This window comes from Salmo salar, unplaced genomic scaffold (genome assembly GCF_905237065.1).
Source record: "Salmo salar unplaced genomic scaffold, Ssal_v3.1, whole genome shotgun sequence".
Taxonomy (NCBI): Eukaryota; Metazoa; Chordata; class Actinopteri; order Salmoniformes; family Salmonidae; genus Salmo; species Salmo salar.
This window is the reverse complement of record NW_025550363.1, coordinates 43,475-68,026: the sequence shown is the minus strand read 5'-3', so window position 1 is coordinate 68,026 and position 24,552 is coordinate 43,475. Positions and strand designations below refer to the sequence as shown.

The 24,552-nt window shown below is 49.0% G+C and overlaps 2 protein-coding genes across 2 annotated transcripts in view; both read left to right on the top strand.

The window, feature by feature from the left end:
• Nucleotides 1-3,702: 3,702 nt before the first annotated feature.
• Nucleotides 3,703-24,552, top strand: part of LOC106572968 (ubiquitin-like modifier-activating enzyme 1) — a gene marked incomplete at its 3' end in the record, with an annotated part of 60,839 nt that continues 39,989 nt past the window's right edge. The window contains 9 exon segments of the mRNA XM_045713720.1: nucleotides 3,703-3,998; nucleotides 8,350-8,467; nucleotides 10,055-10,113; nucleotides 13,009-13,177; nucleotides 14,770-14,904; nucleotides 17,390-17,587; nucleotides 18,712-18,844; nucleotides 21,395-21,492; nucleotides 21,803-21,949. Coding sequence (XP_045569676.1) covers nucleotides 10,058-10,113; nucleotides 13,009-13,177; nucleotides 14,770-14,904; nucleotides 17,390-17,587; nucleotides 18,712-18,844; nucleotides 21,395-21,492; nucleotides 21,803-21,949 — 936 coding nt within the window.
• On the top strand, nucleotides 5,779-7,099 carry LOC106572972 (tetra-peptide repeat homeobox protein 1-like). Its single transcript, XM_045713721.1, has 2 exons — nucleotides 5,779-6,539; nucleotides 6,708-7,099. Exons 1-2 carry the CDS (start codon nucleotides 5,959-5,961, stop codon nucleotides 6,904-6,906), a joined length of 780 nt encoding a protein of 259 aa, XP_045569677.1. The 5' UTR covers nucleotides 5,779-5,958; the 3' UTR covers nucleotides 6,907-7,099.

Here is a 24,552-nt window from a genome sequence, read left to right as displayed (position 1 = left end):
CATGAAGCCATGGGGCCAGCTAGACCTAGTTAGCTATCCATGTCGTTCATTTAACGTTTAATTAACCAACGTTATACAGGAACATTCACAAGTCGCGTGTGTAATGAATGTTTTTATTAACGCTTGTAGAAAGTGAAGGTTTGTGATTTTTAGTCTCACTTACATAAAGGAGGATATTTGAATTCGTGCTGCGACAGAGATCCGAACCCTTTTGCCACGGCCTCTTTTCCCCCCTCTGTACCCGAGAAGAAGCGGCCCACTTGGGCCTTTGTCATTTGCCAACCACCCCCCCCCAACATTAATTCTCCTCAATTATACTAAGGATGCTCACCTCATAACCCTAAAAATATGGCTAAGTACTTCCATATTCACTTGGCTTGTGAGCCATCTATCATTGCAATAGCATGTAGAAAAAACATTAGACCACACGGCAAATCAAGTACCGTATCAATTCATTTCGACCCAGTGATGTGTGGTCTTTTACCTTGATGCACATCCCTGCACCCATACTAGGTAGCAAGCACTGCAAACCTTCCGGTGACAGTCTTAACGGTACTTTCTTACAGTTTCCTTTTGTATCCTATCAGTTGACTTTCAGTTCATCATCTGTCACACATGTCCCTTATCTTTTGTGTAGTACCGGCGACTTCTCTGCCTATTAGTGATGTGGAGTCCGAAAACGACTCGTTCTTTTTTACTGACCAGTCAGGATTCATTTTTCTGAGTGACACGTTCATTTGTATCGTTCATTTGACCTGCTAGTGCTGGCCGCAGTGAGTCCCACAGAAGGATTTACCTCTCCTCCGGCTGTCAATTCAACTTCATTAGTGCTCTGGGCATTAATTCAATATCCCATTGGAATGTTCATAGCGGAGGAAAAAACTTTTAATTTGTCAGCTTTCTAATCAATATATTTCGATTGAATTAAACTAATCTACTAGTTTAGATACATACTGTTCAAGCAGTCCACGTTTTGGGGGGATGGGTGGTTTTTCAATCTCTGTCCACATGTTGCTGCTTTGCTTTTCAGTTGGTAAGGAGTCCTGTGCGCTCTGGGGCATTAATGACTCGAAAGATAAGTTATTTTTACTGAACGAGTCGAAAAGGGTCGTTTTTAAATTGAAGAGATAATAGGTCATTAATATCAGTCAGTGCTTTTCTAAGGTTGAACTATGCAAGTCTAAAATTAGATTTATCAACATTAATGATTTGGTGTATTGACTCAGTCAAATGAATAGTTGTGAATCTGTTATTCATAGCTACTGTTATGAGGTAGACAGAGCACACAATATACACTGCTCAAAAAAATAAAGGGAACACTTAAACAACACATCCTAGATCTGAATGAAAGAAATAATCTTAAATACTTTTTTTCTTTACATAGTTGGATGTGCTGACAACAAAAATCACACAAAAATAATCAATGGAAATCCAATTTATCAACCCATGGTGGTCTAGATTTGGAGTCACACTCAAAATTAAAGTGGAAAACCACACTACAGGCTGATCCAACTTTGATGTAATGTCCTTAAAACAAGTCAAAATGAGGCTCAGTAGTGTGTGTGGCCTCCACGTGCCTGTATGACCTCCCCTACAACGCCTGGGCATGCTCCTGATGAGGTGGCGGATGGTCTCCTGAGGGATCTCCTCCCAGACCTGGACTAAAGCATCCGCCAACTCCTGGACAGTCTGTGGTGCAACGTGGCGTTGGTGGATGGAGCGAGACATGATGTCCCAGATGTGCTCAATTGGATTCAGGTCTGGGGAACGGGCGGGCCAGTCCATAGCATCAATGCCTTCCTCTTGCAGGAACTGCTGACACACTCCAGCCACATGAGGTCTAGCATTGTCTTGCATTAGGAGGAACCCAGGGCCAACCACACCAGCATATGGTCTCACAAGGGGTCTGAGGATCTCATCTCGATACCTAATGGCAGTCAGGCTACCTCTGGCGAGCACATGGAGGGCTGTGCGTTCCCCAAAGAAATGCCACCCCACACCATGACTGACCCACCGCCAAACCGGTCATGCTGGAGGATGTTGCAGGCAGCAGAACGTTCTCCACGGCGTCTCCACTCCACGGCGTCTCCAGAAAGCAGTGTGAACCTGCTTTAATCTGTGAAGAGCACAGGGCGCCAGTGGCGAATTTGCCAATCTTGGTGTTCTCTGGCAAATGCCAAACGTCCTGCACGGTGTTGGGCTGTAAGCACAACCCCCACCTGTGGACGTCGGGCCCTCATACCCCCTCATGGAGTCTGTTTGTTTCTGACCGTTTGAGCAGACACATGCACATTTGTGGCCTGCTGGAGGTCATTTTGCAGGGCTCTGGCAGTGCTTCTGCTCCTCCTTGCACAAAGGCGGAGGTAGCGGTCCTGCTGCTGGATTGTTGCCCTCCTACGGCCTCCTCCACGTCTCCTGATGTACTGGCCTGTCTCCTGGTAGCGCCTCCATGCTCTGGACACTACGCTGACAGACACAGCAAACCTTCTTGCCACAGCTCGCATTGATGTGCCATCCTGGATGAGCTGCACTACCTGAGCCACTTGTGTGGGTTGTAGACTCCGTCTCATGCTACCACTAGGGTGAAAGCACCGCCAGCATTCAAAAGTGACCAAAACATCAGCCAGGAAGCATAGGAACTGAGAAGTGGTCTGTGGTCCCCACCTGCAGAACCACTCCTTTATTGGGGTGTCTTGCTAATTGCCTATAATTTCCACCTGTTGTCTATTCCATTTGCACGAAAGCATGTGAAATGTATTGTCAATCAGTGTTGCTTCCTAAGTGGACAGTTTGATTTCACAGAAGTGTGATTGACTTTGAGTTACATTGTGTTGTTTAAGTGTTCCCTTTATTTTTTTGAGCAGTATATTTAAGGCATGCCTATCTCAATGATTAAACTGTTTATCACTCTTGTTTTCCTGCACAGCTTTGCTCCATATTCTAGTGTTGTCCAGGGCTCAAAGCTGACCTTTTTTTACAAGGAGGACATGTGCGCCTAAGTATACAAATAAATGTAGGAGCACAGTGAAAAATTAGAGGTAAAAAAAAAAGTGAGAATCCTTACATTTTATTTCTAGGTGCACCGCTGCTCCTAAATTAAAATTCCAGGTACCACAACAAAATATTTAGAGGCATATGCCAGTAAATGGTTGCTCTAGAGTCCTGTTGTCACTCAAATCTTTCCAAGTTCATGAAATGGTCTACATCCTCCCAACTAGTATTTTATTTATTAACATGTCCAACACCGATGTGAGTTTACTATGACCATATGTCCAGAGTAAAAATGCATGAATGAAATCTCTTCCGGAGTCAAATGGGGACTATTTACTCCAGTTCATTCATTATACAGTATTTTAGGGAACGACATAGCCACGCACCTTCCCTGACCAGTGGGAGAGATCTAGAGATGAGGCTTCCGTAGCTAACGAGGGACGGAGTGGGAGACGGAGCGTGTTCCACACGGAGGTTTAATAAGAACTGGTACCGAGGCCAGCCTTTCCTGTTGCAGTTTTAACCGTCTTCCGCACCGGGTTCCACTACTTACCACAGCTACAGTCAAATTTGGCTATATCGTTACAATGAATGAAAACAAAACTATTTTTTTGCTTTTTGGTTATAATTTAAGGTTAGCAGAGTGGTTATTTCTTCAATTTCTGTTAATAAAATCAGATTTGTTTTTTTTTTTCTCCAACCTAACGTTTTTAAAAAGTGATTTGTAATACCAGAAAGGGAAGGCGGTGTTTCTGACTGTGGTAACTAGTGACGACCTCCTCCGCTCTGCCATTTTGGTTTTGTTCACCGTCTTGCAGTCAGCAACGCGATTACACACGACTCATCCAGTGACTCGACATTATAGCCCGAAGCCTTTCAACCCGCACTCTCTTTCTAACAATCATCCAACTACAATCATCATCATCATCGTTGTAATTATTGCCGTTTAAAACGAGCCGCACTAGAGGAGCGGTTTGCACTGAGAAGGGGACAGAGAAGGATTATTGGTAAGGCAGGCAAATCAATGGACACGACTGCTAGCTACTTCTCCCTAGCTAACGTTATAGTAGCCACTCGCTAATGTAGCTACACACGGTTATTTCACGTCGATGCATTTTCTTTTTTTTAATGCCAGCTGCTTAGTCATAGCCAATACATTTCCCTCAGAGGGTCAGATGTTTGCTAGCTAACGTTGTTACTGAGAGGCTTTAAAAAAATAAATAATCCAACGTTAGCATTCACAGCCATAACTTCAGTTCCGCACTTCGGGTGCTAGCTAGGCCGCTGTTCTCCAGTCACAGACAGGGAGGCAGTCTGGTACTAGATCGTTAATTAATCATGTTCCCACCGTGAACCGCTTGACAAAATCACTTGTGATTATCTGTACACTGTCTAAGTGACTTAGCTTTTGACCTGTTGCTGCTGTTCACTAATATTTTACGTCCTTGTTGTCTGGGCTAGCTAGCTAGCTGGCTAGCTTGTTTTATTCACAACTAGAGCGATTCGTTGTTGGTCAAGTGCTTACTTTGTTGTTAGCCAGTGAATATTCACTCGAAATAACACCGTTAATAAGTCACATATTATTATGACTTGAGTTTTGCTGTATCATTGTGGTATTTTCATGTTTAGCTTTAGATTGACCGGGCATTAATTTAGCTACCCGTGTCCACATTTTTGACGATTGAATTCCCCCAATTTAAGTTTAATAGTTGTCATTCCCGATCAGTCGTTGTTTGTGTGATCATATTCTATGTGCTAAGTACAGTGTTAGGTAGCCTCAGTGGAGGAAACCTTTCCGACTCTTGTTGGCTAGTTGTCATGAATCTAGAAGTTACTGTCCCGGAATGAGTGGTAGCTCAGTGGTAGCTTCATAGTTATTTACCGGTAGATTCGTTCATCGTTTTTACACGTGTAGTTTTTGTATGTGTAGCTATAACGTTTTATTATGTCTCTACTTGTAGAAATAATAATGGACTTTGTAAACAAACTTTGACCATTCTCTTTAGGTTTCGTTTCCTGGTGTGATGGCTACACTGTCATCAATAACCTGACATGCTAGAGTTAAATAGCGTTTTATATCCTGTTGTTCTGTAAGGCCTTGGTTACAGCCCCCAACCACGAGGCCCCTATAGTTCACTGCAGTAAAAGGTTAATGAATCAGCGTTTTTATAGTGTTTGAGGCAGAGATGGGGTGTGGCTTTACAGATGATAAATGGTACTGGAAAAGTCAGGGCTGCCATTTCCTATAGTATAGTAAACAATACCGTAACATAAACAACACGCCTTGTTCTTACTCTCTCTCACTGCGTCTGAAAGGAGCTGATAATGCCACTATTCATATCCGTTCCTAGGGCCCGGCTTGTCCGTGTTCTACCACATTGTGTTTGGCTAGAGGCCACTGTAGCTGCTCGCCTAGAAATCTCTTTCTCCCCCCTGGATGAGAAGGATTCAATGACCTCTAGTTGATGGAGGGAGAGATGGAAAGAAGGATGGATGGATGGGTGGAGGGAGTGAGTAAGGGATAGAGGGAGGGAGGGAGTAAGGGATAGAAAGAGGGAGGGAGGGAGTAAGGGATAGAAAGAGGGAGGGAGGGAGTGAGTGATAGAAAGAGGGAGGGAGGGAGTGAGTAAGGGATAGAAAGAGGGAGGGGTAGAGGGGTGGGAGGGTAGAGGGGTGGGTGGAGGGATGGATGGATGGATAGGTGGATGGAGGGGATAGAAATAGGGAGGGGTAAAGGGAGGGCTGGGTGGAGGGGGTGAGTAAGGGATAGAAAGAGGGAGGGGGAGGGCTGGGTGGAGGGAGTGAGTAAGGGATAGAAATAGGGAGGGGTAGATGGAGGGAGTGAGTAAGGGATAGAAATAGGGATGGGTGGGTAGATGGAGGGTGTTGTACTCTAGAAGTGTAGATGTGTGGACAGACACCACCAGTCCTTGTTCTGTAGGTACAGACTGTTTTCAGTTACTTGGAATGGTGTTACCTCAGCCCTACAGGCCTCCATTACCTCAGCCCTACAGGTCTCCATTACCCCTACCCATGGTGTTACCTCAGCCCTACAGGTCTCCATTACCCATGGTGTTACCTCAGCCCTACAGGTCTCCATTACCTCAGCCCTACAGGTCTCCATTACCTCTACCCATGGTGTTACCTCAGCCCTACAGGTCTCCATTACCCATGGTGTTACCTCAGCCCTACAGGTCTCCATTACCTCAGCCCTACAGGCCTCCATTACCCCTACCCATGGTGTTACCTCAGCCCTACAGGTCTCCATTACCCATGGTGTTACCTCAGCCCTACAGGTCTCCATTACCTCAGCCCTACAGGTCTCCATTACCTCAGCCCTACAGGCCTCCATTACCCCTACCCATGGTGTTACCTCAGCCCTACAGGTCTCCATTACCCATGGTGTTACCTCAGCCCTACAGGTCTCCATTACCTCAGCCCTACAGGTCTCCATTACCTCAGCCCTACAGGCCTCCATTACCCCTACCCATGGTGTTACCTCAGCCCTACAGGTCTCCATTACCCATGGTGTTACCTCAGCCCTACAGGTCTCCATTACCTCAGCCCTACAGGTCTCCATTACCTCAGCCCTACAGGTCTCCGTTACCTCAGCCCTACAGGTCTCCGTTACCTCAGCCCTACAGGTCTCCATTACCTCAGCCCTACAGGTCTCCATTACTTCAGCCCTACAGGTCTCCGTTACCTCAGCCCTACAGGTCTCCATTACCCCTACCCATGGTGTTACCTCAGCCCTACAGGTCTCCATTACCCATGGTGTTACCTCAGCCCTACAGGTCTCCATTACCCCTACCCATGGTGTTACCTCAGGGCTCCATTACCCCTACCCATGGTGTTACCTCAGGGCTCCATTACCCCTACCCATTGACATTACCTGGTCAGACGAGGGCTTATTGAGTTCTTTAGCCAGACAGTAAATCGCTGTACACACCATGGTCAACTATTTCAGTGTTGTTATTTTTATAATATTAGCCTGGTTGTCAGTGGAACTGTCCAGTGCTGCAGCATGTTAGTGTACAGACCACTGTTATGTCAGCTGTTATACCAGCTGTGTGTGCTGTTATACCAGCTGTGTGTGCTGTTATACCAGCTGTGTGTGCTGTTATACCAGCTGTGTGTGCTGTTATACCAGCTGTGTGTGCTGTTATACCAGCTGTGTGTGCTGTTATACCAGCTGTGTGTGCTGTTATACCAGCTGTGTGTGCTGTTATACCAGCTGTGTGTGCTGTTATACCAGCTGTGTGTGCTGTTATACCAGCTGTGTGTGCTGTATACTCGGCCGTGTGTGTGTGTGTGTGTGTGTGTGTGTGTGTGCTGTATACTCGGCTGTGTGTGTGTGTGTGTGTGTGTGCTGTATACTCGGCTGTGTGTGTGTGTGTGTGTGCTGTATACTCGGCTGTGTGTGCTGTATACTCGGCTGTGTGTGCTGTATACTCGGCTGTGTGTGCTGTATACTCGGCTGTGTGTGTGTGTGTGTGTGCTGTATACTCGGCTGTGTGTGCTGTATACTCGGCTGTGTGTGTGTGTGCTGTATACTCGGCTGTGTGTGTGTGTGTGCTGTATACTCGGCTGTGTGTGTGTGTTCTATACTCGGCTGTGCGTGTGTGTGTGTGTGTGTGTGTGTGTGCTGTATACTCGGCTGTGTGTGTGTGTGCTCTATACTCGGCTGTGTGTGTGTGTGTGTGTGCTCTATACTCGGCTGTGTGTGCTCTATACTCGGCTGTGTGTGTGTGTGTGTGTGTGTGCTCTATACTCGGCTGTGTGTGCTCTATACTCGGCTGTGTGTGTGTGTGTGTGTGTGCTCTATACTCGGCTGTGTGTGTGCTGTATACTCGGCTGTGTGTGTGTGTGTGATGTATACTCGGCTGTGTGTGTGTGTGTGCTGTATACTCGGCTGTGTGTGTGTGTGTGTGTGTGTGCTGTATACTCGGCTGTGTGTGTGTGTGCTGTATACTCGGCTGTGTGTGTGTGTGTGTGTGCTGTATACTCGGCTGTGTGTGTGTGTGCTGTATACTCGGCTGTGTGTGTGTGTGCTGTATACTCGGCTGTGTGTGTGTGTGTGTGTGCTGTATACTCGGCTGTGTGTGTGTGTGTGTGTGTGTGCTGTATACTGGGTGTGTGTGTGTGTGTGTGTGCTGTATACTCGGCTGTGTGTGTGTGTGCTGTATACTCGGCTGTGTGTGTGTGTGCTGTATACTCGGCTGTGTGTGTGTGTGTGTGTGTGTGTGTGTGTGTGTGCTGTATACTCGGCTGTGTGTGTGTGTGCTGTATACTCGGCTGTGTGTGTGTGTGTGTGTGTGTGTGTGTGTGTGTTGTACACTCAGCTCTGTGTGTTTTCAGATGTCCAGCTCGCCGCTGTCCAAGAAGCGTCGCGTGTCAGACTCCGAGACGAAGACGGGATCCCACTGCTCCTCCTCTAACTCTGTCAGAACTGAACTGTCTCACACCCCCCACCAACGTACGTACACACACCAACGCACACACACACACCAACGATACACACACACACACACACACACACACACACACACACACACACACACACGCACACACACACCAACGCCGCACACACACACACACACACACCAACGTACGCACACACACACCACCACGCACACACACACACACCAACGTACGCACACACACACCAACGCATGCACACACACACACACACACACACACACACACACACGCACACACACACACGTACGCACACACACACACCAACGTACACACACACACACACACCAACGTGTACACACACACACACACCAACGTGTACACACACACACACACACCAACGTGTACACACACACACACACCAACGTACACACACACACACACACACACACCAACGTACACACGCACACACACACACCAACGCACACACACACACACCAACGCACACACACACACACACCAACGATACACACACACACACACACCAACGCATACACACACACACACACACACCAACGCATACACACGCACACACACCAACGCATACACGCACACACACACCAACGTACACACACACACACACCAACGTACACACGCACACACACCAACGTACACACACACACACACCAACGATACACACACACACAACGCACACACCAGCACGCACACACACACACACACACACACACACACACACACACCAACGTACACACACACACACACACCAACGTACACACACACACACACACACACACACACCAACGTGCACACACACACACCAACGTGTACACACACACACACACCAACGATACACACACACACACACCAACGACACACACACACACACACCAACGTACACACACACACACACACCAACGTACACACACACACACACACCAACGTACACACACACACACACCAACGTACACACACACACACCAACGTACACACACACACACACCAACGTACACACACACACACACCAACGTACACAGACACACACACCAACGTACACACACACACACACACACCAACGTACGCACACACACACACACACACCAACGTACGCACACACACACACACACACCAACGTACGCACACACACACACACACACCAACGCACGCACACACACACACACACACCAACGTACGCACACACACACACACACACCAACGTACACACACACACACACACACACACACCAACGTACGCACACACACACACACACACCAACGTACACCAACGTACGCACACACGCACACCAACGTACACGCACACCAACGTGCGCACACACGCACACCAACGTGCGCACACACACACACCAACGCACGCACACACACACACACACACACCAACGTACGCACACACACCAACGTACACACACACACCAACGTACACACACACACCAACGTACACACACACACCAACGTACGCACACACACACCAACGTACACACACACACACACACCAACGTACACACACACCAACGTACGCACACACACACGCACACACACACGCACACACACACACACACTGCTCCTCTGTCTGTTTTACCTGATCTTTCTGACTGGTTGTTTTCTCCAGGGCATGGCTAAGAATGGCAATGATGCTGAGATCGATGAAGGCCTGTACTCCAGACAGCTGTAAGTACCATATCTATAGCCCAATAACACAACCTGGGGTACCATATCTATAGCCCAATAACACAACCTGGGGTACCATATCTATAGCCCAATAACACACACTCAACCTGGGGTACCATATCTATAGCCCAATAACACACACTCAACCTGGGGTACCATATCTATAGCCCAATAACACACACTCAACCTGGGGTACCATATCTATAGCCCAATAACACACACTCAACCTGGGGTACCATATCTATAGCCCAATAACACACACTCAACCTGGGGTACCATATCTATAGCCCAATAACACACACTCAACCTGGGGTACCATATCTATAGCCCAATAACACACACTCAACCTGGGGTACCATATCTATAGCCCAATAACACAACCTGGGGTACCATATCTATAGCCCAATAACACACACTCAACCTGGGGTACCATATCTATAGCCCAATAACACACACTCAACCTGGGGTACCATATCTATAGCCCAATAACACACACTCAACCTGGGGTACCATATCTATAGCCCAATAACACACACTCAACCTGGGGTACCATATCTATAGCCCAATAACACACACTCAACCTGGGGTACCATATCTATAGCCCAATAACACACACTCAACCTGGGGTACCATATCTATAGCCCAATAACACACACTCAACCTGGGGGTACCATATCTATAGCCCAATAACACACACTCAACCTGGGGTACCATATCTATAGCCCAATAACACACACTCAACCTGGGGTACCATATCTATAGCCCAATAACACACACTCAACCTGGGGTACCATATCTATAGCCCAATAACACACACTCAACCTGGGGTACCATATCTATAGCCCAATAACACACACTCAACCTGGGGTACCATATCTATAGCCCAATAACACACACTCAACCTGGGGTACCATATCTATAGCCCAATAACACACACTCAACCTGGGGTACCATATCTATAGCCCAATAACACACACTCAACCTGGGGTACCATATCTATAGCCCAATAACACACACTCAACCTGGGGTACCATATCTATAGCCCAATAACACACACTCAACCTGGGGTACCATATCTATAGCCCAATAACACACACTCAACCTGGGGTACCATATCTATAGCCCAATAACACACACTCAACCTGGGGTACCATATCTATAGCCCAATAACACACACTCAACCTGGGGTACCATATCTATAGCCCAATAACTCAACCTGGGGTACCATATCTATAGCCCAATAACTCAACCTGGGGTACCATATCTATAGCCCAATAACTCAACCTGGGGTACCATATCTATAGCCCAATAACTCAACCTGGGGTACCATATCTATAGCCCAATAACTCAACCTGGGGTACCATATCTATAGCCCAATAACACACACTCAACCTGGGGTACCATATCTATAGCCCAATAACACACACTCAACCTGGGGTACCATATCTATAGCCCAATAACACACACTCAACCTGGGGTACCATATCTATAGCCCAATAACACACACTCAACCTGGGGTACCATATCTATAGCCCAATAACACACACTCAACCTGGGGTACTTGGGAAGACCCATGACAGCGTCCGGTAGGCCTTGTGACGGGGTTGACTACTGCGACCAAAATAGTCTGACCGTTTGAGGTGGCAATGCGACATTTTTAATTGTTTGCGTTTTAGTTTTCGGTTCATAATTAGCTTTTTAGTTGTTTTTTAAAAATCATGATATAATGTGCAATTGACCAAAAAGAAACCAACTTTCTGAAGTAGAAACATGTGCAGGGGAATGTCCCTGTGTGTGTGGGGGGGGGTGGCGCGTATGGTCTATGGGATGTCTGAAGGAACATGTGCAGGGGAATGTCCCTGTGTGTGTGTGGGGGGGGTGCGTATGGTCTATGGGATGTCTGAAGGAACATGTGCAGGGGAATGTCCCTGTGTGTGTGTGGGGGGTGCGTATGCTCTATGGGATGTCTGAAGGAACATGTGCAGGGGAATGTCCCTGTGTGTGTGTGGGGGGGGTGGTGCGTATGCTCTATGGGATGTCTGAAGGCACTTACAGGCAACGTTATTCAGTCTGCTGTCCAACAGACACTGGGAGACAAATCCACCTTTCAGCAGGACAATAACCTAAAACACAAGGCCAGATCTACACTGGTGTCGCTTACCAAGATGACATGGAATGTTCCTTAGTGGCCTAGTTACAGTTTTGACATGAATTGTCTGGAAAATCTATGGCAAGACTAGAAAATGTCTGTCTAGCAATGATCAACAACCAGCTTGAGAGCTTAAAGAATTTTAAAGAGAAAGCTTTAAGACGTACCCAGAAACGCTCACAGCTGTAATCGCTGCCAAAGGTGATTTTAACATGTAATGACTCATGGGGTTAAATATTTATCTATATCAAGATATATTAGTTTATTTTCCATAAAACATTTTTTTTGTCGCAAATGTTTACATTTTTCCCCCACTTTCACATTAGAGTATTTTGTGTAGATCGCTTTCAAATTCTAAAAAAATAAAATCCATTTTAATCCCACCTTGCAAACGGAAAGTGGAAGCAGTCAAGGGGTGTACATACTCTCTGAATGCACTGTAGCATTAGACATGGGAAAATGTGTAGAATTGCAGGATTTTTACTTAAAAATGGAAACATTTCTCTTCACCACCAAAATAGGGTCCTCTAATTTGTTAAAAATAATCAGCCAGGCTGCCCACGCCCACCACCTAAGCCCTCTTGATGCAGGAAAAACCCTGGCCTGTATTCTCTCCTCCGTAGCTACGTGTTGGGCTATGAAGTGCATGCAGAGCTACAGCGTCTTGGTCTCAGGGCTGAGAGGGCTGACGTAGTGTTATAAAGGTGTTATGTAGTCTTATAAAGCCTGTATTTTCTCCTCCGTAGCTACGTGTTGGGCCATGAAGCTATGAAGCGCATGCAGCGCTCCAGCGTCCTGGTCTCAGGGCTGAGAGGGCTGGGCGTGGAGATCGCTAAGAACGTCATCCTGGGAGGAGTGAAGAGTGTTACCCTGCACGACCAGGGACAGGCCGAGTGGAGAGACCTCTCCTCACAGGTACACTGCGGGACCTCACTCTCTCACTCTCACTCGTTCTGCATCCTCTTCTGTATGAAGTAAGCAGTGTATCATGAGTTGGAAGTGGTGGGCCACTCAACCCCAGTCCCAGGCCGGTATGGGATTGTTTTAATCACTGGCTATGTTGTCAGGTCCACTCACATTGTTTGTTATTTAGCTCCATGTTCATCCTGTTTGCAACAAGGAACTAAAGTAATACTGAAAAAAAAAGTGGCAAAGCAATTCACAAAGTGTTATGTTTGTGAACAACACCATACTGGTTGACACCCTCCATATTTTCAAGCATAATGGTAATTGCATCATGTTATGGGTGTGCTTGTTACCATTAAGGACTGGGCAGTTTTTCAGGATAAATGGCGCTAAGCACAGGTTAAATCCTAGAGGAAAACCTGGTTGTCTGCTTTCTACCAGACACTGGGAGATGAATTGACCTTTCAGCAGGACAATAACCTAAAACACAAGGTCAAATCTATGGCAAGAACTGTAAATGGTTGTCTCACAATAATCAGCAACCAATTTGACAGAGCTTGAAGAATTTTGAAAAGAATAACGGGCAAATGTGAGGAGGACCCATCCCTGCGTGAGGAGGACGTATCCCTGTATTAACGTTGTCTCTCTCCTGTCTCCAGTTCTACCTGCGTGAGGAGGACCCATCCCTGTATTAACGTTCTCTCTCCTGTCTCCAGTTCTACCTGCGTGAGGAGGACCCATCCCTGTATTAACGTTGTCTCTCTCCTGTCTCCAGTTCTACCTGCGTGAGGAGGACCCATCCCTGTATTAACGTTGTCTCTCTCCTGTCTCCAGTTCTACCTGCGTGAGGAGGACCCATCCCTGTATTAACGTTGTCTCTCTCCTGTCTCCAGTTCTACCTGCGTGAGGAGGACCCATCCCTGTATTAACGTTGTCTCTCTCCTGTCTCCAGTTCTACCTGCGTGAGGAGGACCCATCCCTGTATTAACGTTGTCTCTCTCCTGTCTCCAGTTCTACCTGCGTGAGGAGGACCCATCCCTGTATTAACGTTGTCTCTCTCCTGTCTCCAGTTCTACCTGCGTGAGGAGGACCCATCCCTGTATTAACGTTCTCTCTCTCCTGTCTCCAGTTCTACCTGCGTGAGGAGGACCCATCCCTGTATTAACGTTCTCTCTCTCCTGTCTCCAGTTCTACCTGCGTGAGGAGGACCCATCCCTGTATTAACGTTGTCTCTCTCCTGTCTCCAGTTCTACCTGCGTGAGGAGGACCCATCCCTGTATTAACGTTCTCTCTCTCCTGTCTCCAGTTCTACCTGCGTGAGGAGGACCCATCCCTGTATTAACGTTCTCTCTCTCCTGTCTCCAGTTCTACCTGCGTGAGGAGGACCCATCCCTGTATTAACGTTGTCTCTCTCCTGTCTCCAGTTCTACCTGCGTGAGGAGGACGTATCCCTGTATTAACGTTCTCTCTCTCCTGTCTCCAGTTCTACCTGCGTGAGGAGGACGCATCCCTGTATTAACGTTCTCTCTCTCCTGTCTCCAGTTCTACCTGCGTGAGGAGGACCCATCCCTGTATTAACGTTCTCTCTCTCCTGTCTCCAGTTCTACCTGCGTGAGGAGGACCTGGGGAAGAACAGGGCTGAGGTATCTCGGACTCGCCTGGCTGAACTCAACAGCTATGTACCTGTAGTAGCCTACACTGGAGCCCTCGTCGACGACTACCTGACTCAGTTCCAGGTAAAACTATTACCCATCACCCCCTTACCTAGTTAAAGTGAAACTGACAGTGAAATAATCATATCAGTCAAAATATCTCCTTCCTAGTTCATGCTACAAAAAGCAACTTTATGAGGTTTTAAAAATAGGTTCTATTTGACTCAATATGACATGATGTACAGTAAGGCATTGTTGGCAGAATAGGATTCACCAATACATTTCTTGGTAGTCCAAAACATGTTGTTGTCAGGTTGTAAATCCCAGCTGGTCTGGTATCTTGTTTGCTGTCTCCATTCAGGATACACTGTTTCAGTTTCAATATTTTGGGACCAAAAAACGGAGAAATGTATCTAAGGCTGGGAATGTCAATACAGTTAAACTAGCAAGGTCAATGATCACAAGTCAGTCGTAAGGTGGCTAGTATGCCTAGCATGTCTTTATGTAGCTCATTTCCGGACTATTAAGCGCACCTGAATATAAGCCGCACCCACTGAATTTAAAAAATATATATTATTTTGAACATAAATAAGCTGCACATGTCTATAAGCCGCAGGTGCCTACCGGTACATTGAAACAAATGAACTTTACACAGGCTTTAACGAAACACGGCTTGTAACAAAAATAAACAGGCTTTAACGAAACACGGCTTGTAACAAAAAAAAAAATTAGCAATAAGCTTTAGTTGTCTTTTTGCACTGAGTCAATTCCTCACGCTGCTGTTTCCAACGTCTTATCATCGACTCATTAAGACCAAGCTCCCGTGCAGCAGCTCTATTTCCTTTTCCAACAGCCAGATCAATCGCCTTCAACTTGAAAGCTGCGTCATATGCATTTCTCCATGTCTTTGCCATGATGAGGGTGACAAAATGACTACCGTAATCAGATTGATGGGAAGTTTGAGAGCGCTCGATTTAGTCTAAACAGTAAACAAAAAGTTGTTTGACCTTAACCTGTTCGGCAATTTCATTGGTCTAATGAAAGCATCATGCCGCCCAAAAAACTGAGCACATCACAGAATGTGTTTTTTTGGAGGAAAAAAACATTGAAAGCGGGAAAAATCCATATATTAGCCGCGTCATTGTTTAAGCCGCGAGGTTCAAAGCCTGGAAAAAAAGTTGCGGCTTATAGTCCTGAATTTACGGTAGCTAATTATCAAGCTAAAAACACAGAGGCTAATGTAAGCTAGAAGAATGCCATGTCATTGGAAGTGTGGGTGAGTGACCAGCTTTTTGGTCACCCATCAAGTTAGCTATGGTCAAGTAATCATCTGGCCAAATAGGTTTTTCTTTATTTTACTATTTTCTAGAGTTACCAGCCTCAGAAATTGCAGCACAAATAAATGCTTCACAGAGTTCAAGTATCAGACACATCTCAACATGAACTGTTCAGAGGAGACTGTGTCAATCAGGCCTTCATGGTTGAATTGCTGCAAAGAAACCACTACTAAAGAACACTAATGAGAAGAAGAGACTTGCTTGGACCAAGAAACACGAGCAATGGACATTAGACCGGTGGAAATCTGTCCTTTGGTCTGGACTCCAAATGGGAGATTTTTGGTTCCAACTGCCGTGTCTTTGTGAGACGTGGTGTGGGCGAACGTATGATCACTGCATGTGTATTTCCCACCGTGAAGCATGGAGGAGGTGGTGTGGTGGTGCTTTTCTGGTGACACTGTCAGTGATTTATTTAGAATTCAAGGCACACTTTTAACCAGCATGTCTACCACAGCATTCTGCAGCGATACGCCAGTCCCACTATGCGCAAACCAGATGGGATATCATTTGTTTTTCAACAAGACAATGACCCAAAACACTTCTCCAGGCTGTGTAAGGGCTATTTTACCAAGAAGGAGAGTGATGGAATGCTACATCAGATGACCTGGCCTCCACAATCACCCGACCTCAACCAAATTTAAATGGTTTGGTATTAGTTGGACCGCAGGGTGAAGGAAAAGCAGCCAACAAGTGCTCAGCATATGTGGGAACTCCTTCAAGACTGAAAAAGCATTCCAGGTGAAGCTGGTTGAGAGAATGCCATGAGTGTGCAAAGCTGTCATTAAGGCAAAGGGTGGCTACTTTGAAGAAACTCATAGTCAATGCGCTAGGCCTTTCTATCGGCAATCAAAAGCTGCAATCTTGCAACTTCAGAAAAGCATGGCCATTCGCCACTGAATAGGCTAGGAAATTCTACATGCGACAGATTGATGACTGAACACACACTATCATCGTTAGCAAAGAGAAAGAGCAGGGGCGTAATCATTAGTTCATTTTAGTCATTTAGCAGACGCTCTTATCCAGAGCTCTTATCCAGAGCGACTTACAGTAGTGTATGCATACATTGCATACATTTTATTTTTTTCTTCTAATCCGTACTGGTCCCCCGTGGGAATCGAACCCACAACCCTGGTGTTGCAAACACCATGCTCTACCAACTGAGCCACAGGGAAGACGTACATAGTAGTTCCTTACTATTGTGTGTGTGTGTGATTTTTGTCTCTGTGTTGTAGGTTGTGGTCCTCACCAACTCCCCTCTAGAGGAGCAGCAGCGCGTTGGAGACTTCTGTCACAGTAACGGCATCAAGCTGGTGGTCGCTGACACGCGGGGACTCTTCGGACAGCTCTTCTGTGACTTCGGAGAGGAGATGCTGGTGATCGATACCAACGGAGAGCAGCCTCTCTCTGCCATGATCTCCATGATCACCAAGGTTAGTACCCTCCTACGGCCCTAGCTCCTACGACGCCCTAGCTCCTACGCCCTAGCTCCTACGCCCTAGCTCCTACGCCCTAGCTCCTACGACGCCCTAGCTCCCACGACGCCCCTAGCTCCTACGACGCCCCTAGCTCCTACGACGCCCTAGCTCCTACGACGCCCTAGCTCCTACGACGCCCTAGCTCCTACGACGCCCTAGCTCCTACGACGCCCTAGCTCCTACGACGCCCCTAGCTCCTACGACGCCCCTAGCTCCTACGACGCCCTAGCTCCTACGACGCCCTAGACTAAGATCTGATTGGACCTAAGGCGTTAAGTTGGTCCACACCTAGATGTTTGGAACCCCGCCGCTGCTAAACCGTGTTCGTCACTTTTTAATTTTTTTTTATTTGTGGTCATTTTTAGGGTTGGTAAATGAAACAAGTAAAACCCAGATATATAGATATATATATCATCACCCAGGGTGGTGTCCTACCAGATAGACCCTGAGTGGTGTCATCACCCAGGGTGGTGTCCTACCAGATAGACCCCGAGTGGTGTCATCACCCAGGGTGGTGTCCTACCAGATAGACCCCGAGTGGTGTCATCACCCAGGGTGGTGTCCTACCAGATAGACGCCGAGTGGTGTCATCACCCAGGGTGGTGTCCTACCAGATAGACCCCGAGTGGTGTCATCACCCAGGGTGGTGTCCTACCAGATAGACCCCGAGTGGTGTCATCACCCAGGGTGGTGTCCTACCAGATAGACCCCGAGTGGTGTCATCACCCAGGGTGGCGTCCTACCAGATAGACCCCGAGTGGTGTCATCACCCAGGGTGGCGTCCTACCAGATAGACCCCGAGTGGTGTCATCACCCAGGGTGGCGTCCTACCAGATAGACCCCGAGTGGTGTCATCACCCAGGGTGGTGTCCTACCAGATAGACCCCGAGTGGTGTCATCACCCAGGGTGGCGTCCTACTAGATGGATAATATCTGATTGGTGTTGTACTCCTATCTGATTACCACTCATCTGGGTTTTTCTATGTTGTGCTGATCTCATACCTGCTTCAGAGTAGTTTCTCTGTCTTTGTAGGGGACATTTTGTGCCTCTCAAATCCCTCTCTTGTCGTTGTGTGTAGGATGCTTCAGGCGTGGTGACATGTCTAGACGAGGCTCGCCACGGGTTTGAGAGCGGAGACTTTGTGACCTTCACCGAGGTCCAGGGCATGACGGAGCTCAACGGCTGCCAGCCAGTAGAAATCAAGACCCTGGGTGAGTCATATCCTTTATATCAATACTTAGTACCGTCATAGCCTGGTCTCAGATCGTTATGCTACGAAGTAAGCTAGATCTACTCTGGTTTTTCTAAAGCTGGCCAGCTTCAAGTTAGCTTCACATTCCAGCTCAGGCTTCATCCATACTACTACAGTGCTCATCCACCTCCTGTTAAGTCTAGCAGACGTGTAACTGCGCGTGCACGGCCCTAGTCGAATGCCAAATTCTTCTTTTTGAGACGATGCTGAAACAGCAAGCCATGGGCGAGTCAGGGCCACATTTCCATTTGTGCCAAAATGAGAGAGAGAAGTTATCTTGTAAATTCAGCAGGCTGTGGAAGTCTTTTTTAAAAAGGTGAGCCACTTTCATATGACCGTTTAACCCGAGTTGATCTCAGTTGGATGAAGTTACCTCGGAAACCACTCAAACCTGCTTCGTAGGATGCCCCTCACTTTGTGTCGTCGTGGGTTGGGGAACCAGGCTACTGTCGGGGTCTGGGGAACCAGGCTAGCTACTGTCGGGGTCTGGGGAACCAGGCTAGCTACTGTCGGGGTCTGGGGAACCAGGCTAGCTACTGTCGGGGTCTGGGGAACCAGGCTAGCTACTGTCGGGGTCTGGGGAACCAGGCTAGCTACTGTCGGGGTCTGGGGAACCAGGCTAGCTACTGTCGGGGTCTGGGGAACCAGGCTAGCTACTGTCGGGGTCTGGGGAACCAGGCTAGCTACTGTCGGGGTCTGGGGAACCAGGCTAGCTACTGTCGGGGTCTGGGGAACCAGGCTAGCTACTGTCGGGGTCTGGGGAACCAGGCTAGCTACTGTCGGGGTCTGGGGAACCAGGCTAGCTACTGTCGGGGTCTGGGGAACCAGGCTAGCTGCTGTCGGGGTCTGGGGAACCAGGCTAGCTGCTGTCGGGGTCTGGGGAACCAGGCTAGCTACTGTCGGGGTCTGGGGAACCAGGCTAGCTGCTGTCGGGGTCTGGGGAACCAGGCTAGCTGCTGTCGGGGTCTGGGGAACCAGGCTAGCTGCTGTCGGGGTCTGGGGAACCAGGCTAGCTGCTGTCGGGGTCTGGGGAACCAGGCTAGCTGCTGTCGGGGTCTGGGGGAACCAGGCTAGCTGCTGTCGGGGTCTGGGGAACCAGGCTAGCTGCTGTCGGGGTCTGGGGAACCAGGCTAGCTGCTGTCGGGGTCTGGGGAACCAGGCTAGCTACTGTCGGGGTCTGGGGAACCAGGCTAGCTACTGTCGGGGTCTGGGGAACCAGGCTAGCTACTGTCGGGGTCTGGGGAACCAGGCTAGCTACTGTCGGGGTCTGGGGAACCAGGCTAGCTACTGTCGGGGTCTGGGGAACCAGGCTAGCTACTGTCGGGGTCTGGGGAACCAGGCTAGCTACTGTCGGGGTCTGGGGAACCAGGCTAGCTACTGTCGGGGTCTGGGGAACCAGGCTAGCTACTGTCGGGGTCTGGGGAACCAGGCTAGCTACTGTCGGGGTCTGGGGAACCAGGCTAGCTACTGTCGGGGTCTGGGGAACCAGGCTAGCTACTGTCGGGGTCTGGGGAAGCAGGCTAGCTACTGTCGGGGTCTGGGGAAGCAGGCTAGCTACTGTCGGGGTCTGGGGAAGCAGGCTAGCTACTGTCGGGGTCTGGGGAAGCAGGCTAGCTACTGTCGGGGTCTGGGGAAGCAGGCTAGCTACTGTCGGGGGTCTGGGGAAGCAGGCTAGCTACTGTCGGGGTCTGGGGAAGCAGGCTAGCTACTGTCGGGGTCTGGGGAAGCAGGCTAGCTACTGTCGGGGTCTGGGGAAGCAGGCTAGCTACTGTCGGGGTCTGGGGAAGCAGGCTAGCTACTGTCGGGGTCTGGGGAAGCAGGCTAGCTACTGTCGGGGTCTGGGGAAGCAGGCTAGCTACTGTCGGGGTCTGGGGAAGCAGGCTAGCTACTGTCGGGGTCTGGGGAAGCAGGCTAGCTGCTGTCGGGGTCTGGGGAAGCAGGCTAGCTGCTGTCGGGGTCTGGGGAAGCAGGCTAGCTGCTGTCGGGGTCTGGGGAAGCAGGCTAGCTGCTGTCGGGGTCTGGGGAAGCAGGCTAGCTGCTGTCGGGGTCTGGGGAAGCAGGCTAGCTGCTGTCGGGGTCTGGGGAAGCAGGCTAGCTGCTGTCGGGGTCTGGGGAAGCAGGCTAGCTGCTGTCGGGGTCTGGGGAAGCAGGCTAGCTGCTGTCGGGGTCTGGGGAACCAGGCTAGCTGCTGTCGGGGTCTGGGGAACCAGGCTAGCTACTGTCGGGGTCTGGGGAACCAGGCTGCTGCTGTCGGGGTCTGGGGAACCAGGCTGCTGCTGTCGGGGTCTGGGGAACCAGGCTACATCTTCTAAAGGCATTCCATTCATCCCTCCCTCTCTCTCTCTGTCCCCCTCTCTCTGTCCCCCTCTCTCTGTGTCCCTCTCTCTCTCTGTGTCCCTCTCTCTCTGTGTGTCTCTCTCTCTCTGTGTCCCCCCCTCTCTCTCTCTCTCTCTCTCTCTCTCTCTCTCTCTCTCTCTCTCTCTGTGTCCCCCCCTCTCTCTCCGTCCAGGCCCCTACACCTTCAGTATCTGTGACACCACAGGGTTCTCCGACTACGTGAGGGGAGGCATCGTCTCTCAGGTCAAGATGCCCCAGAAGGTGACCTTCGTAAGTACCTCCACGTTGTCCTGATGTCGTGGTGTGGTGGCCAGGTTCTCATTAGAACGTTTTGGCTGCGTTTACACAAGCAGTCTAATTCTGATCTTTGCCCTATTATTTGCAAGAGTTGGATCTGATTTGGTCAAAAGAATAAAACGATCAGAGTTGGGCAACACAGCCTCTGTTACTGGGACCCATCTGAATGCATATGGCTATTGCACCAGTAGTTATCCTGTCAACTACTAGCCAGAAGCAACCCCCTGCCCTTTCTCTGGCTCTTATTTCTGTCGTTCTCCCCCCCCTCTCTCTCTCTCTGTAGAAACCCCTGACTGCATCAATGGCAGAGCCAGAGTTTGTGCTCACAGACTTTGCTAAGTTTGAGCGACCAGCACAGCTTCACCTGGGCTTCCAGGCTCTACACAGCTACCAGAGGAAACACCGCAGGCTTCCCAAGGCCTGGTGCCAGGTACACATACACACACACACCTGTACCTGGGCTTCCAGGCTCTACACAGCTACCAGAGGAAACACCGCAGGCTTCCCAAGGCCTGGTGCCAGGTACACATACACACACACCTGTACCTGGGCTTCCAGGCTCTACACAGCTACCAGAGGAAACACCGCAGGCTTCCCAAGGCCTGGTGCCAGGTACACATACACACACACCTGTACCTGGGCTTCCAGGCTCTACACAGCTACCAGAGGAAACACCGCAGGCTTCCCAAGGCCTGGTGCCAGGTACACATACACACACACCTGTACCTGGGCTTCCAGGCTCTACACAGCTACCAGAGGAAACACCGCAGGCTTCCCAAGGCCTGGTGCCAGGTACACATACACACACACCTGTACCTGGGCTTCCAGGCTCTACACAGCTACCAGAGGAAACACCGCAGGCTTCCCAAGGCCTGGTGCCAGGTACACATACACACACACCTGTACCTGGGCTTCCAGGCTCTACACAGCTACCAGAGGAAACACCGCAGGCTTCCCAAGGCCTGGTGCCAGGTACACATACACACACACCTGTACCTGGGCTTCCAGGCTCTACACAGCTACCAGAGGAAACACCGCAGGCTTCCCAAGGCCTGGTGCCAGGTACACATACACACACACACCTGTACCTGGGCTTCCAGGCTCTACACAGCTACCAGAGGAAACACCGCAGGCTGCCAAAGCATAACTTGTTATGCCTTTATTTTATTTTTCCCTTGTGTGAAAAAATGCAGAATTGTGTTTTAATGTAACCTGTAAGTTTAACTTGCTAGTTATCTAAGTGTCTGAATTAACAAGGTGACTGGGCATCCTACTGTGTTGGCTGTCTGCCGTGTTGGAGGAGGCATCTGTACAGATGCCAATGTCTTTGCATTTTTCTCTTCTCCATTCTTGGCCCGTCATCTCAGAGCAGGCAGGCCTGTTGCCCTAGCATGTGTACACACACACACACACACACACACACACACACACACACAGCGTGTACACATGCTGCTCCAGAGACAGTACTGTTCATTTCAAATCAAATGTTATTGGTCACATACACGTGCTTAGCAGATGCTATTGGTCACATACACGTGGTTAGCAGATGCTATTGGTCACATACACCTGGTTAGCAGATGCTATTGGTCACATACACGTGCTTATCAGATTCTATTGGTCACATACACGTGCTTAGCAGATGCTATTGGTCACATACACGTGCTTAGCAGATGCTATTGGTCACATACACCTGCTTAGCAGATGCTATTGGTCACGTACACGTGCTTAGCAGATGCTATTGGTCACGATACGTGCTTAGCAGATGCTATTGGTCACGCATACGTGCTTAGCAGATGCTATTGGTCACGCATACGTGCTTAGCAGATGCTATTGGTCACGCATACCGTGCTTAGCAGATGCTATTGGTCACGCATACGTGCTTAGCAGATGCTATTGGTCACATACACGTGGTTAGCAGATGCTATTGGTCACATACACGTGCTTAGCAGATGCTATTGGTCACATACACGTGCTTAGCAGATGCTATTGGTCACGTACACGTGCTTAGCAGATGCTATTGGTCACGTACACGTGCTTAGCAGATGCTATTGGTCACATACACGTGCTTAGCAGATGCTATTGGTCACATACACGTGGTTAGCAGATGCTATTGGTCACATACACGCCGCTTAGCAGATGCTATTGGTCGCGTACACGCGCTTAGCAGATGCTATTGGTCGCGCAGACGCGCTTAGCAGATGCTATTGGTCGCGTACACGCGCTTAGCAGATGCTATTGGTCGCGTACACGCGCTTAGCAGATGCTATTGGTCGCGCATGCGCGCTTAGCAGATGCTATTGGTCGCGTACACGCGCTTAGCAGATGCTATTGGTCGCGTACACGCGCTTAGCAGATGCTATTGGTCGCGTACACGCGGTTAGCAGATGCTATTGGTCGCGTACACGCGTTTAGCAGATGCTATTGGTCACGCGGTTAGCAGATGCTATTGGTCACGCGGTTAGCAGGTGCTATTGGTCACGCCGGGTTAGCAGGTGCTATTGGTCACGCGGTTAGCAGGTGCTATTGGTCACGCGGTTAGCAGGTGCTATTGGTCACATACACGTGCTTAGCAGATGCTATTGGTCACATACACGTGCTTAGCAGATGCTATTGGTCACATACACGCGGTTAGCAGGTGCTATTGGTCACGTACACGCGCTTAGCAGATGCTATTGGTCACGTACACGCGCTTAGCAGATGCTATTGGTCACGTACACGTGCTTAGCAGATGCTATTGGTCACGTACACGCGCTTAGCAGATGCTATTGGTCACGTACACGCGCTTAGCAGATGCTATTGGTCACGCATACGTGCTTAGCAGATGCTATTGGTCACGATACGCGCTTAGCAGATGCTATTGGTCACGTACACGCGCTTAGCAGATGCTATTGGTCGCGCATACGCACTTAGCAGATGCTATTGGTCGCGCATACGCGCTTAGCAGATGCTATTGGTCGGCGTACACGCGCTTAGCAGATGCTATTGGTCGCGTACACGCGGTTAGCAGATGCTATTGGTCGGCGTACACGCGGT

Bases quoted from the DNA above. Each gene is read 5' to 3' on its own strand.
- LOC106572972 (XM_045713721.1), top strand. From the start codon at position 5,959: ATGGTGTTACCTCAGCCCTACAGGCCTCCATTACCTCAGCCCTACAGG. The intron at 6,540-6,707 runs GTCTCCATTACC...TCAGCCCTACAG, and splicing joins GTGTTACCTCAGCCCTACAG to GTCTCCATTACCCCTACCCA.